Here is a 13530-nt window from a genome sequence, read left to right on the forward strand (position 1 = left end):
CACAGACAGAAAATTTTTTCTAAATAGATAAATAGGTAAACTTTCAGAAATAGTCTTCATTATCTGCACTATAATATTTTCTTTAAAATGGAGGAATAAAATAAAATTTTGAAAATTCAAATGTAACGTTTCGAAAAGATGTTTAACTCACTAAATTCAGTTAACTGTACTACACCATTGCCTAACTCCAAATGGGATTAGAGATGCAACACCCTACAGCCAAAGGTAAATCTGCGTTCTCATCAGTAGATTCTTAAATTGGAGAATGTAAGCTGCATGAGACAAGATTTGGCATTTGCTTTTAATTAACATCTTGCCTTTTATTTAAAAAGAACTTGACCTGAAAAACCCCAAAATACATTCCCACTGACAATAAAAGCCAAAAAATACTATGGTATGGAAGCTTAATCACCAGTATTTTTTAAAGACTATATTGAATTATGAAAAGCACACTTTCAAACCCACTGCAAATTCATAGATAATAAGATCTGCTGTACAGCATAAGACTGATACACAGATATTGTTCTGTAGATGAACCTCTGCTTCTTAACTCAAGTTATTATAACAACACTCAAGATGCATGCAAAATTAATAAAGATCTCAAAAACATTTCACTTAGAAAATGACTCCCAGTTATTTCATATTGTACATATACCCACCAGAGTAAGAGCACTTCCATTTCAAAGGCAGACAGTAAAGTCAACGTACCTGCCATTAATGCACTGCCAGCTAACTGCGGGAAGTGGCAAGCATGTACAATACATGGTTTGCCTGCTCTACAGTACTGCATCACATTACTTACATCATAGAAAAGTTTCCTATCTGCAGCAAGCCGTTTAGATGCCAGGGTCTTTGTAACATGATAAAAGGTAAGTAGTGCTCTGTGTTGTCGAAGATCATCCTGGACCTTCACAGATTCCAGAAGAGTGGGTATAAGTTCTGGCCATTGCCTTGGGCAATCCACCCTGGCAACTTTAGCAATTAGTACAGAGATCTGAGTTGCTATCTGCAAAAAAAAGCAAAACAAAACACAGACACCAAAAAGTCAAAGATCATTTAGGAAATGTACAATGCAGAAATTAACAGCCAAATAAAATCGGAATCAAAAAACCTAGTATGGATTGCTAGATTATTGTGTGTTTTTTCTCAAACTATTTTTCAGTTTGCTAAATGCAAATTAATGTGGTGTGATGGGTTGACCGTGGCTGAACACCAGGTGCCCACCAAAGCTGCTCTATCACTCCCCCATCCTCAGCTGGATAGGGGAGAGAAAAATATAGCAAGAAGCTTGCGTGTCGAGATAAGGACAGGAGAGATCATTCACTAATTACCATCATGGGCAAAACAGACTCAATTTGGGAAAATTAACTCAATTTATTACAAATCAACCAGAGCAAGGTAATGAGAAATAAACCCAAATCTCAGAACACCTTCCCACCACCCCTCCCTTCCTCCCGGGAACAACTTCACTCCCGGATTTCACCACCAAGCCCCCACAAGCGGCACAGGGATGGGGTTTATGGTCATCACACGTTATTTTCTGCCACTTCACCTCCTCAGGGGGAGGGCTTATCACACTCTTCCCCTGCTCCAGCGTGGGGTCCCACCCACAGGAGACAGTCCTCCACAAACTTCTCCAACGTGGGCCATTCCCACGGGCTGCAGTTCTTCACGAACTGCTCCAGCATGGGTCCTTTCCACGGTGTGCAGTCCTTCAGGAGCACACTGCTCCAGCGTGGGTCCCCCACGGGGTCACCAGTCTGCCAGAAAACCTGCTCCAGCGTGGGCTCCTCTCCACAGATCCGCAGGTCCTGCCAGGAGCCTGCTCCAGCGTGGGGTCCCCACAGGGTCACAGCCTCCTTCGGGCACCCACCTGCTCCAGCATGGGGTCCTCCGCGGGCTGCAGGTGGATATCTGCTCCACCGTGGACCTCCCTGGGCTGCAGGAGGACAGCCTGCCTCACCGTGGTCTTCCCCACGGGCTGCAGGGGAATCTCTGCTCCAGCGCCTGGAGCATCTCCTTCCCCTCCTTCTTCACTGACCTTGGTGTCCACAGGCTTGTTTCTCTTACATGTTCTCACTCCTCGCTCCGGTGGCTGTTTTTCCATGTCCCAACTTTTTTTCCTTCTTAAAAATGTTATCACAGAGGCGTTACCACTATTGCCGATTGGCTCAGTCTTGGCCGGCGGTGGGTCCGTCTCAGAGCCGGCTGGTATGGGCTCTCTCGAACACAGGGGAAGCTTCCAGCAGCTTCTTACAGAAGCCACCCCTGTAACTCTCCCCTGCTACCAAAACCTTGCCACAGAAAACCAATACATGTGGAAAAAAGTCTTCTATTTTATGTTTATGGTAGATATTTATATAAAATGCTAAGCTGGCTACCTTGTTTAGCTTTTACATAAAGACCACTAAATTTATTTGTTCTAGAAATCGCATAAAAGAAGAAACAGGTATTTGGGAACCACTCTTTACTTGGTGATCTTTTCTTTCACTTTCTACAAATATAGACTGCTGAATACATATTACCCTTATTGCTGCTATACCTGAGTTTTAGTTTTAAGAGAGAGACATTCCGTCTCCCCAGGCACACATGCTTGTAAGCCACAGTCCCATCCCAGTGGCTGACCCCAAGACTCTCACTTGCTCCAGATCCTTACACCATGGGCCAGGGGCACCTGCACCACCCCCACCATCTGACTTTGGTTGCTGGCACCAAATCCCACTCACACCAGTCTTGCCAGTAGCTGGCACCTAGTCCTTGCAGCACACACACACGATAAACAGAGTGACATTACACAGAAAGATAAAGTTAAGGGATTCAATCAGAAGACAGGACAGACTGGTGATTAGGCACAGGGTTTGTTCAGACACACCAGCCATGGTTTACACAACTGGCCCTTTTTATACCTTCTTTCTGTCTATTCCCCACTTTCCTGCTCCACAACTCCCTTCCCTTAAGCATACCTGAATGAAATTTTGTATAGTCCTTCATAACCCCTCAAATATCCAAGAGCTTCATGTTCTTGTTTCCTCGTTCTTATCCCATTCGCATTGAAAAGGTCCTTGATTGGATTAATGAAGCAGATGCTCTCACCTTCAACATACCCTCACAACTATCACCACACTTCCAGCCTAGGGAAGAAGACACCTTCTTATACTGTCAGAAGGAATCCGAGCAATTTATGGGCATAAGAGGGAATAGCCATGCTCTCCTGTATTGCTTCCTTAGCTGTTTCACCTGAAGTCTGACCACCCCACAAAACTTCCTACAACACTCATTCCTATCCACTGACTTAGGGAGAAGAATTGCGTCAGAAAACTGACATCGATGTTTGCAAGGAAGAGCTGAGAGTCTTATTTTCAGATCAAGTGATGTCAACTGGCAGGGGGGGAGCAAATAAACTCTTCCCCATGTGTGATACAAGAAGCAACCTCTCCAGGGACACCAAGAGGCATCCTTTAGGACTGTTTTTTAAGTGAAAAAAATTCTGCTGTCATACATTCCAAGGAGTATTTTGTTTCTGTGTTCCCTCCATATGGTAAATAACTTCAGAGGGCATGGAAATTATGCTCCCAACATATGGTATGTTCTCTATTCTTCTTCCCCTCCCCTGGAAGTCAGCTCGTATCATCACATCTCAATACTATGTCTAAATCTTGTATTTTTGGGTTGTCTTTTTTCTTTTTATACATACTAGAGTCATAATTTTTCTACCTTCAATGATGCAGAAAGCACAAGCAGATAGCAACTGTGTTATGAAGTATCTGTGACTGGAAAAGAACATTCATCAGGAACCCAGGCTAGCAAAACTCAGGCATATCAAGCAGACTGGGGACTAACTGAAAGGTGCTTCTGAAAGGAAGCCTCAAGACATGTACAACACATTGGGGAACAAGGGAGAAAGAAGGGGAGATGGACTCTGTAAACATACATCATATCACAATTGTTTGGGCAATCATTTAGAAGCAGGCTGCTGGCATAAAATAAAACAAAATCCTCCACATCTTAAAAGACTACCATCCCAAAAATATCATAAGGACACACAAATAAACACATAAAGCTGCTAGTCTTTAAAATGTCATTTAAAAAGGTTCCTATCTTGGCCTGCAGCTATAGCCTCAGAACTGCAGAACTGTTCATCAGTAGTGGAATTGTAAGTATAAAATATATCATACTATTGTCTTAGCAGGCAAACTGATTAAATACTAATGGAGGTATGGAAAAATCATTGATAAAAAGTTTGAATTGTTTTATGTACAACGCAGTTAACATTAGATTTTTAGAAATGTAAATATCTTGCAGCCCCTTCAAAATTAAATATTTGATATATTTTATCCTACTTAGTAGCAGCATAAATGACACACACTTTATGGTCCAACATGACATATTTCATAGTTCTTTTTGGTTGAAATAAAGAAAGTAGTAATATTTGGTCATATTTTTTACATTGAATCGATGCCTGCAGTACAAATTTAAAGATACTTTATGTCTACGTGCATTTTAAAAATTGCATTTGAAACAAAAAACTTTAAATTCTAGTCAAAATTGTCATTGCACAAAGGTCTTCTACAAAGACTAAATTACCCTAATTTTGATACATTGCTCTAATCCTACAAAATAATATTAATCCCATCAAGTAATCCTGAAAAGTTGAAACTGAACTGTCTGGAGAATGGAAGTTTGTTTGCTATACCTCCTTTTTTTTAAGCTTTACGTTATGCAAATAATTTCTGCATTTTCTTGAAAGAGTTCTTTAAGACCTACCTTAAAATATTAGCAAATACTTCCTTGCAGAATCATATACCTAAGCAAGAATAAGTTAGCAGAAGGAAGACTGATTCATCTTGTATATGCATATTCTGAGCACCTAATATTAGCTCTGTGCTCAACTTAACAGTAAATCCTTATTCCAATCAAAACAGTAGCTTAAAATTAGTCCCTTTATGTAAGACAAGACACTATCATACTGAAGCTATATTATGCCTATTTAAATTCATCAATGCTGTGATTAGACATGTGACAGCAATACTGCTTAGGTGGGTTTATGCAGCAGCATTCTCAACAGCTCATTCCTGCTACACCACCACCACACTTCCTTGTATGGCTATACTGGGAGCCAGATAATAGAACGGATACAGCTGAAAAAAGAAAAATCGCTCAGGGAAAGAAGGTTATTTTTGAGCTACACCCATTCCCTGAACCATTTCACCAAATGGCTGCACAAACAGCAAGGGGCAAGATGAACTGCCTCTGCAAGAAAAAAACAAAACAAATTAAAAAAACCCATAGTGTTTCTAACCTCAGTGATTCTATGAATTATGATCTATAGAAAAAGATCTCACTTCAACATAAAGATCTGTCTGAAAGGCAACATGTAAATTGCAACTTGTCAACTTTACTATTATTATTATTAAACACTGTAAAAAGAGAAACCAAATTATATACCAATACAAGCATTTGCTGGGAGAGTAATCATCATTCACCACTAACCTGATTCACTGGCTCATTGAAGTTGGTGATAAGTCCAGCACGCAATGTAGTTTTTTCTTCTTCAGAAAGAGCACTGTCAGGATATATTCATTAGAATATTATTTAATTTTCAATAAAGAACAACTACTAATTCATATTTAGAATTTTCTCACTATTACTAGACACAGCACTTAAATTATATTTCCATTTGTGCAGTGTTTGACGGGATGAAGATTACTTTTATAGACCATTTTCTTGAAACTGATGTATGTCAGTTTGATAAATTATCAAGAGAACATCCCTTGGTTTTCCACTATCTCAAAGATACTTAAAAAGAGAGAGAACAGCGAAACAGACATTTGAGACCTTTTAACCTCACATTTTGAGGCGACCTTTCTAAACCCAAATGGCAAAAGAGAAAGTTCACAGATATATTACAAAAATGAAGGAAAACCATACAAACTATAAATTAATTGTTGTTAGACAATTATTATACAATTACTGTGGGGATTGATGACTTGAGCATGACTTTGCCCATGCCCATGTATACTAATGGAAAATGACAAAAAGGTGCTCAGTATAAGGCAATCGTGGTATCAGATGACAGCTCTTTTTGCAAAAGCAATAATCCTACAATCTTTTTTTTTTGCTATAAATCTTTTTCTACAAGCAAGTCATATAGCTACACTTAAAAAAATGGGTCCTTTGAAAATTATACCTTTGAGTGAAAAGTATGTTGATATAGTCTTCAAAAATGCAGGGAGAACTAGTAAGAAGGATAAATTCTAAGCCATAAAGGTTAATTTTCATTCAAATGAAGCTTTATGCTATGTTTAGACTTCCTTATAAGTGACGTCTATCAGTTTAAGACTACCAGTTACAGCATCATACTACTCCTGTACTACTTCAGACTTTATATGACCCATGTAATTTTCTTTTAAGTTCCAGGCAGGAAACAAACTGCTTTTAAAAATGCTTTGTTAGTATTTATAGATCATAAAATCAGAAAAAAAAAACAGGAAAAAAAAAAACCAAGCCACTTTCATTTACTGATAGCACCTAGAAAGCTGTTTCTTGTACATAAAAAGACTTACTACACAAGGTTGTTTAGATGAAACTGTTTCAGCTAACATTGTAATGCTTTAGAAGCACACATGCAATCATCACATCTCAATGAAGTCTCATGGCTGGAAATTAAAAAGATGAAACATACCAACACAACCACCTCCTGTTTTCTGATGTCACATACAGATACTAACCTACTAGTTTTATATAGTGAGATTTAAAATTACGCCTGAAGCTCCCTAAAACACAGCTTTTACACTAATCTAGACAAATAGTAAATTAATCTCAAAATAATAAAACAGACAGGTAGGATTTACCCTAAGATCAAATGTTTGCAACAATATTCTAGTTTTCACTTCCCCCCCCCCCCCCCCGCCGTATATAACAAAAGTACTCACTATTTCCTAAATCAAAACCCTATCATTCTAAGTATAGTATACAAGGGGTGCAATTTATTGTTTCGCTGGTGACTCAGAACTGCACACTAAGTCTTATTTTCAAAAGGTAATTTATAGCACTCAGAAACCACATTTAAATGACTTTTTATCAAAACTTAGGTTTTAAGATATTTTTACATAAAATTATATTATGCCTAAAAAATTTTGGGTAAAGTTTTCAAAGATTTCTGCATCAGTAGAATTTTTATGCAGGGAACTATTTCAGTTATTAATCTAAAGCCACTAGACAACATTTTAGGGAATTTCTGTGGTCCTTTTAGTTTTTTCATACAGAAATGCAGTATATCATTTCCACACATACAGGCATACTCTAAGTGATTTCTAAAACTTGAAAGCTATTAACACAATTTAGAAATCGTAACTCACTTTCAGGCATAACAGAAAGCACCTAAAACCTGGTTTATAAAGAAAAATACTCTTCTACTATATTATTTCATTCACCCTGTTTGTGAGCTCATGAAGCCCCTTGCCTTAATTACTTTTTCATAATTGTAATTAATCATATCATACGCATATTCCAAGAGCAGCAAGCATTCAATTCGTTACTTACTATAAATAAATATACTGTAATTTAAGCTTTTGCCATTACAAACAAAACAAAGGTAGGAAAAGAAACAGTCATGAGGATGAACACCTCAAATTCAAACACTTATGATAAGCAAAGTTGGCAAAGATTAATGAAAAAGGGAAATCTAAGCAATCGATGCAGATGCAAGCGGTATACTGCATGATGTGACGGGCTCTCTAATGGTTCAGAGAGCAGATGGAGGAATTTACCATTTAGGTAATACGACAGTGACATCCACTGGAGACCAGATCCCTCACTACACACTCACTCTCTGCACAAGTCAGACATAGCCACAGACAGCAGTATCTTTACCCTCCTCTAATACATTGCAAGGCCCACAACTCTATGGAAAAGTTATAGGCAGGCTAGGAGTTCAGAAGAATGTGTAATATTCTACAAGTTACTTCCCTTCAGCACTGAATTACACCAGTTCAAAAATTAAACCAAGTTCTTCTAGAGATGAACTTCTAAGTATTCATGTTGTAGTCTTTCACAATTTGCAATTTCAAAGTTTCTGATCTTTTTCTGTGTTTGTGGTACAGGGAAACATGTATCCAAATATTTAAAAAGTTTGGAGCTTTTTAAAAAAGTCTATTTTTCATAAACCAGAAATCCAAATCTACAAGTGTTATTTATAGTTATCAAACACATAAAAACATGGATGTAAGAATTATTATTAAAATTGCCAACACAGTTATCAGATCAGAGAACAAAGTCCACATAAGACAGGATTTAACAGTAATTATCTGTAAAATCAAAAACATGTCCAAGAAAAGGAACTAGTAACACTCAAATTCAAGAAAAGCCATTTCTGAGCAAAACAAAAACACATAAAGTGAGACCACCTTTTGAGGAAGCTGACAACAAATTTCAAAAAAATAGGCCAAACTGTGCCTGAAAAGAGGCTATGACAACACTAGCCTCTTCTCCATGGCAATCTGGAAAGCTGCCTAAGAAAGCAGGAGGGACAAAGTTCTCTAAAATCACTCTTACTGGGAAGTGCTGCTTTAAGTCCAAGTCAGGTGGATAATAAGTAGCGTGAATAGGACAGACAGCATCAGTAAACATGTACAAAGAGCAAAATATTTCAGAAGGATCGCTTTTTCTTAAAAAAGTTGCTTATATGCTATGTATTTTAGCATGATGACACTCTCAACTACTGTACTGTCCAAAGAATTCATGATCTCAACATTTTCCTGCTTTGTAGTGGTAGCAGCTGAGAAACCACGAATGCTCAGCAGAAGGGTAAAGCTACTCCTGCTTGATTCAACTGAAAATAACTTCAGCACACTTGTACAACAGAGGCATTTAACTTACTGGGAAAGTTCTTGGAGATTGAAAAGTCTACACAAATACATAAATATTCAAGACAAATAGTTCTAAAAGAAACTATATTTAGCTCTGATTTACTAGGGAACTACAGCTATATGAACGTATTATGTGTCTGCATGAACCCTCCTCCAATTCTCATAATTCTTCAAACTACCTATCAAATTTCAACTCCATTTGGCAAAGAGCAGAAATGTCAGCGGTTTGATTTTTTTTTTCCCCTAGATTTTGTGAAAATCAACAGCTGAGTGAAGCAGATAGACTTGAGTTAATATCCCACTGAGAAAAACACAGGTATAAAAATCAGTCCTTTCATTCAAGAGGCAGCAGAAACCAGACACCTCCAAATCCAACATCTGCTCTACCAAACAGGCTGGGTAGATGAGACCAAGCTTTGAGGTAACACCATGGATGGACATGGGACAGCTGCTGATGTGAGAGACAAGATGAAAGACGAGACTTTTGCAAGGACAACAAAAAATGCAGCCTGTACAATGAAACCTTCAAAAATCACAATATCCAAAACATGACTGGTTCACAAAACAATCAACTGAGAAACTACAGCTTAAAAGCAGCGTTCCTCAAAATTACTTCAATGTGTTCTGCTAAATGAAAAATTATCTAGGTGAGTGTAAAATATGACAAGATATGTGACGTATAAGAAATTCAGAAAGAAAATTAGAAATGGAGAACAATTGGACATAGAATGGAAATTTAATACATATTTACCCCATGGAATCTTTAACAGCAGCCATTAATTTTTTAAATTTTATACTTTAATTGCATTGAATTTGCAGCAGAAAAATTAGAAATGGAGAAAAACTGGAGTTGTAATGGAAATTCAATATAGATTTACCCAACGGAATCTTTAATAATAGCCAATGATAATTTTTTTTTAATCACATTAAATTTGCAACAGGAAAAGTACATTGAAAGACTGTTACTCCATTTTTAACCTTGGTTCAAACAGTAAAATTTTAGTCATTACTTCTGTAGGAAATGAGCCATGTTTTTTTCAACAGAAGTGCTACTAATATGCAAAAATATTAACAAATTGGAACAATGTATTTTAACTGCTTCGAATAATGCTTGCCAAGTACCAATAATGTCAGCAGCGCTACCTCATCACTTTAACTAAAAAGGTCAAAAATTTATACCATACTCCATGCAAAAGATGTTTTTTTCCTCTCACATAAAAGAGAATGTGAACACTTGCAGATGTTTCACAATTGTATACTAATCCACACATACAAAAACTCTAGTGCTTTAAGTAATAATGAAGGAGTACTACGCTATTCAAAATGTGCTGCAGATGCAGAATTTCACTTTTCCCTCTTTTGGTGGGCCTTTGGAAAAGCTAACGTAAGGCAAAATACATTAAACTATCTCAAACAAAGAACAAAATGAAAATCATGCCATACTTTGTGAACTACCTCAGATTCATGATCCATAAAAACTGGAGCTGGAATTCCAATTTACACCCTACACGACCTGACAGTGACATCGCACGTATTTATATTACTAGCATTTAAGAGACAGACTGAACACTTCCAGGTCTTTCAGTTCCTGAAAAGAGTGAAGGAAAATTGAAACATTTTTAAATTATACCTACTTTTTAAAGCAAAAAGAAAAAACTTCACACAGAACACTGAGAAATATATAATTGTGTAGGTATTACAAACTATAATGGCACTGTTTGTAACTTAAGTAAATGATGTGGTGCTCAAGAATACTGGTTAGATTTTTAGCTTCTTCAGAGAACTTTTTGTCGTGCATTATCAGAACCCACATAACAGAACAAAAAATGAAGACCAGAACTTGCTATCATGATAGCTACTGCTTCTTTCTCATGTACACATTCAATATGAATTATGAATCAGCTTAAATAAAATGTCTCCCTAATAATCTCTCCAAGAGACTTCCTACCTTTCATGTCTGCCACTATCAGAAAGTCCAGGTGTTAACATTATAATATTTATGACATCACTTTAAAATCTGGTATCTATGAAATAGCCTAACTCAGTTTTCAAAAGTAAATATGTAATTATATGTCATTTCAAAAGTAGGAAGTAATATGAAGACAAAATGGCTCATTAGTGACTCCTAATGTTGAAACATTTTATCAGTTTCACCATGAATTCTAAAGTAACTTTTGCCAGCCAAGGAATTTGCTGTTTTCCAGTTTGGCAAGTGTAACCTTCTACAGTAGGTTTTGTTAAGTGGAAGAAAATCACAACTTACTGCGGTGCAACCCGTCTCCAGTAGCGATCGATTCCATTTTTAAAGTACAGCACAGCTAACCATCTTACATTCACATCCAGGCTATGATTTGTAAAGATGTTCTGTTTAATAAAAAGATTAAGTTAAGAACTGCTCAATACACCACAGACAGGATAGAAACTGTATCAACACATGCACTGGCATATGTATAAATACACACACCTCTTATGTATAGGTGTATATAAACAAAATGCAGTCAGCATTTGACAGACAAGTGAAAAAAATTGTTAAACAATTTTTAAAGATAAAAAAATGTTTAGCACTAGCCCTAATACTTTATTTATTAAAAAACACCCAACATATAGGGCAAATGTATTTCCAATCTCGTCCAGCTGAGCAGGGGATAAAAGGGTAATAATTACTAGCACCAGCCAGTTATTACACTCTTCAGTAACCAGTTATTACACTCTTCAGTAACATAGCTCTCAGAAGTCTGTGGCACTGTACAACACAGAATAATTTCTTATTCTAGTCAGAATCCAGCTTTCAGGAGATTTCATCATTATCTTGACATTTGCCAAGAAATGTCCCGACTACCAATGTTGATTGCGAAACAGCAACCTGGTAGGGCACCAAGTCTCAAACTTGCCTATGCTTATTCTAGGAAATTAGTTTCTACTACTAGAAAGCTATATATCTACACATATATCTGTATCTATCTATATACACTTTTATATACATATATGTATATACAGACAAACACAGAGAGATTATTTTATATGTAACATTGTAAAATTTACCAACTACGAAAAGCTAAAATAAAGGTAGGCTATTGAGTCTTAGAACAGGAACTACTCTGAACACCAGCTCTCCTCCTGTTTTCCTCTGTATCAAATGGATCCTTCTTGAGGAGGTGAGGCATTACTCCCTCCTTTAGAAAGCAAACAGGTGTGAGCTCAGTGGTCTTATTATACAGCATTATTATAAAGTGCACTATAGAGTGCACCACTTGCATCAATTGCCTTTACAAGCACACTAAGAAGGGACATGAAAAACTCAGGGATTCAGGTCAAGAGCATCTGATACTTTTCGGTGCCATGTCTGAAGAACTGTAACAAACCCTTCAAATAACTCAGCACTACAGAAACCTGCAACCTCATCAAGCATTTTCACTACGAATTCAAAACTTAACCATCTTTCAAACTCTATTTCTATAATAACAACAGCTTTCTAGATGTAATGGTCAACATGAAAAAACCCTCACAAAATCCAATCACTAGAAGGCAAACAGACTTACATGCCAACAAAGGTATCGACTCCAAAACTAACAACTTTTAGAAAAACATCAAAAAAGTTGTAGCCCACTGATAAACACCACATAACATGAAAAGGATCTGTATATAATACATGTTCCTTTCTCGAAGCTCATTTAGGAAGAGGGATTGAATCTCTGAAAGAACTGACCTTTCCCAAATGCAACTTAGGCATTTTACAATATGAAGAGGAAACTTCAAACCTCACTTTAGCCTCATATCCATGAAAAGTGTTGCAAAACAAAGGAAACATGGATAAAGAAAACTACATGTTCTGAAAATCCCATTGAGCCTTCAAATTACCATTGCCCTCCTTGCTAAAATACCTATCAGAAGCAAAGGTTCCTCAGATCGAAGTACCGTAAAACTAGTCTGGGCCTGGATAAGAAATGCAAAAAAAGGCTAAGGACAAGAACAAACAAAACCTCTCTATATACTCTGTATCTATATATATGAGCTTCCCAAAATAAAGTATTTCATGTAACACACTAATGCTGTCATAGAAATAACAGGAATGAAGCTAAACAATATACAAATTGATACAACTGGTAAAGGACAGAGTTTCTTTTCAAAAACAGCCACTCTGACTTTTCAGCTGTTCTTCAAAAGAGAGGTATGTAACACCTTCAAAAGAGAAGCAGAGAAACTAATGTTAGTAACTCCACTAGGTACTAAAAATTGTAGGTTTGAAGATGCATGTTTCATGGTTCTTTGTAATTTTCTCTATCCTGATCATCCCAGAGGCAAATGTACCTGACAGTAAGTAATAGAATACTTCCCACATCCCATAGAGATTAACTGTCCTACCAACTCTCCATTTATAATCACCTGCTTCCCCTCACCCTTTTCTGCTCCACCAAGAAGGTGCCATCTTCCCTCCCAGGCAGCCCCCCCATCATAATCAAGTTAAACAAAGAAGTAGAGATTCTCTACTTCTATGTAGTTTGGAAGATTACTGTTTATATTTCACACTTGAAGAAAGGCTGATGTGTCCCCAAACAGGGCTACTTAACCACACTAACAGAATTAACATAATTTGATCCTTTTAAACCCTGCATTTTTTAGCCCTTAAATTTCAAATCAACTCACATCAGCTTCACCTGTCAGT

At 37.1% G+C, this 13530-nt stretch overlaps 1 protein-coding gene across 2 annotated transcripts in view; it reads right to left on the reverse strand.

The window, feature by feature from the left end:
* Positions 1–13530, reverse strand: part of IPO11 (importin 11) — a 114969-nt gene that overhangs the window by 90224 nt on the left and 11215 nt on the right. For both annotated transcript variants that reach the window (XM_049795341.1, XM_049795342.1), the window contains 3 exons: positions 11131–11231; positions 5491–5563; positions 803–1006 (listed from right to left, as the gene is read on the reverse strand). In XM_049795341.1, coding sequence (XP_049651298.1) covers positions 803–1006; positions 5491–5563; positions 11131–11231 — 378 coding nt within the window. The remainder of the gene's footprint in view (positions 1–802; positions 1007–5490; positions 5564–11130; positions 11232–13530) is intronic.

Source organism: Accipiter gentilis, chromosome Z (genome assembly GCF_929443795.1).
Source record: "Accipiter gentilis chromosome Z, bAccGen1.1, whole genome shotgun sequence".
Taxonomy (NCBI): domain Eukaryota; kingdom Metazoa; phylum Chordata; class Aves; order Accipitriformes; family Accipitridae; genus Astur; species Astur gentilis.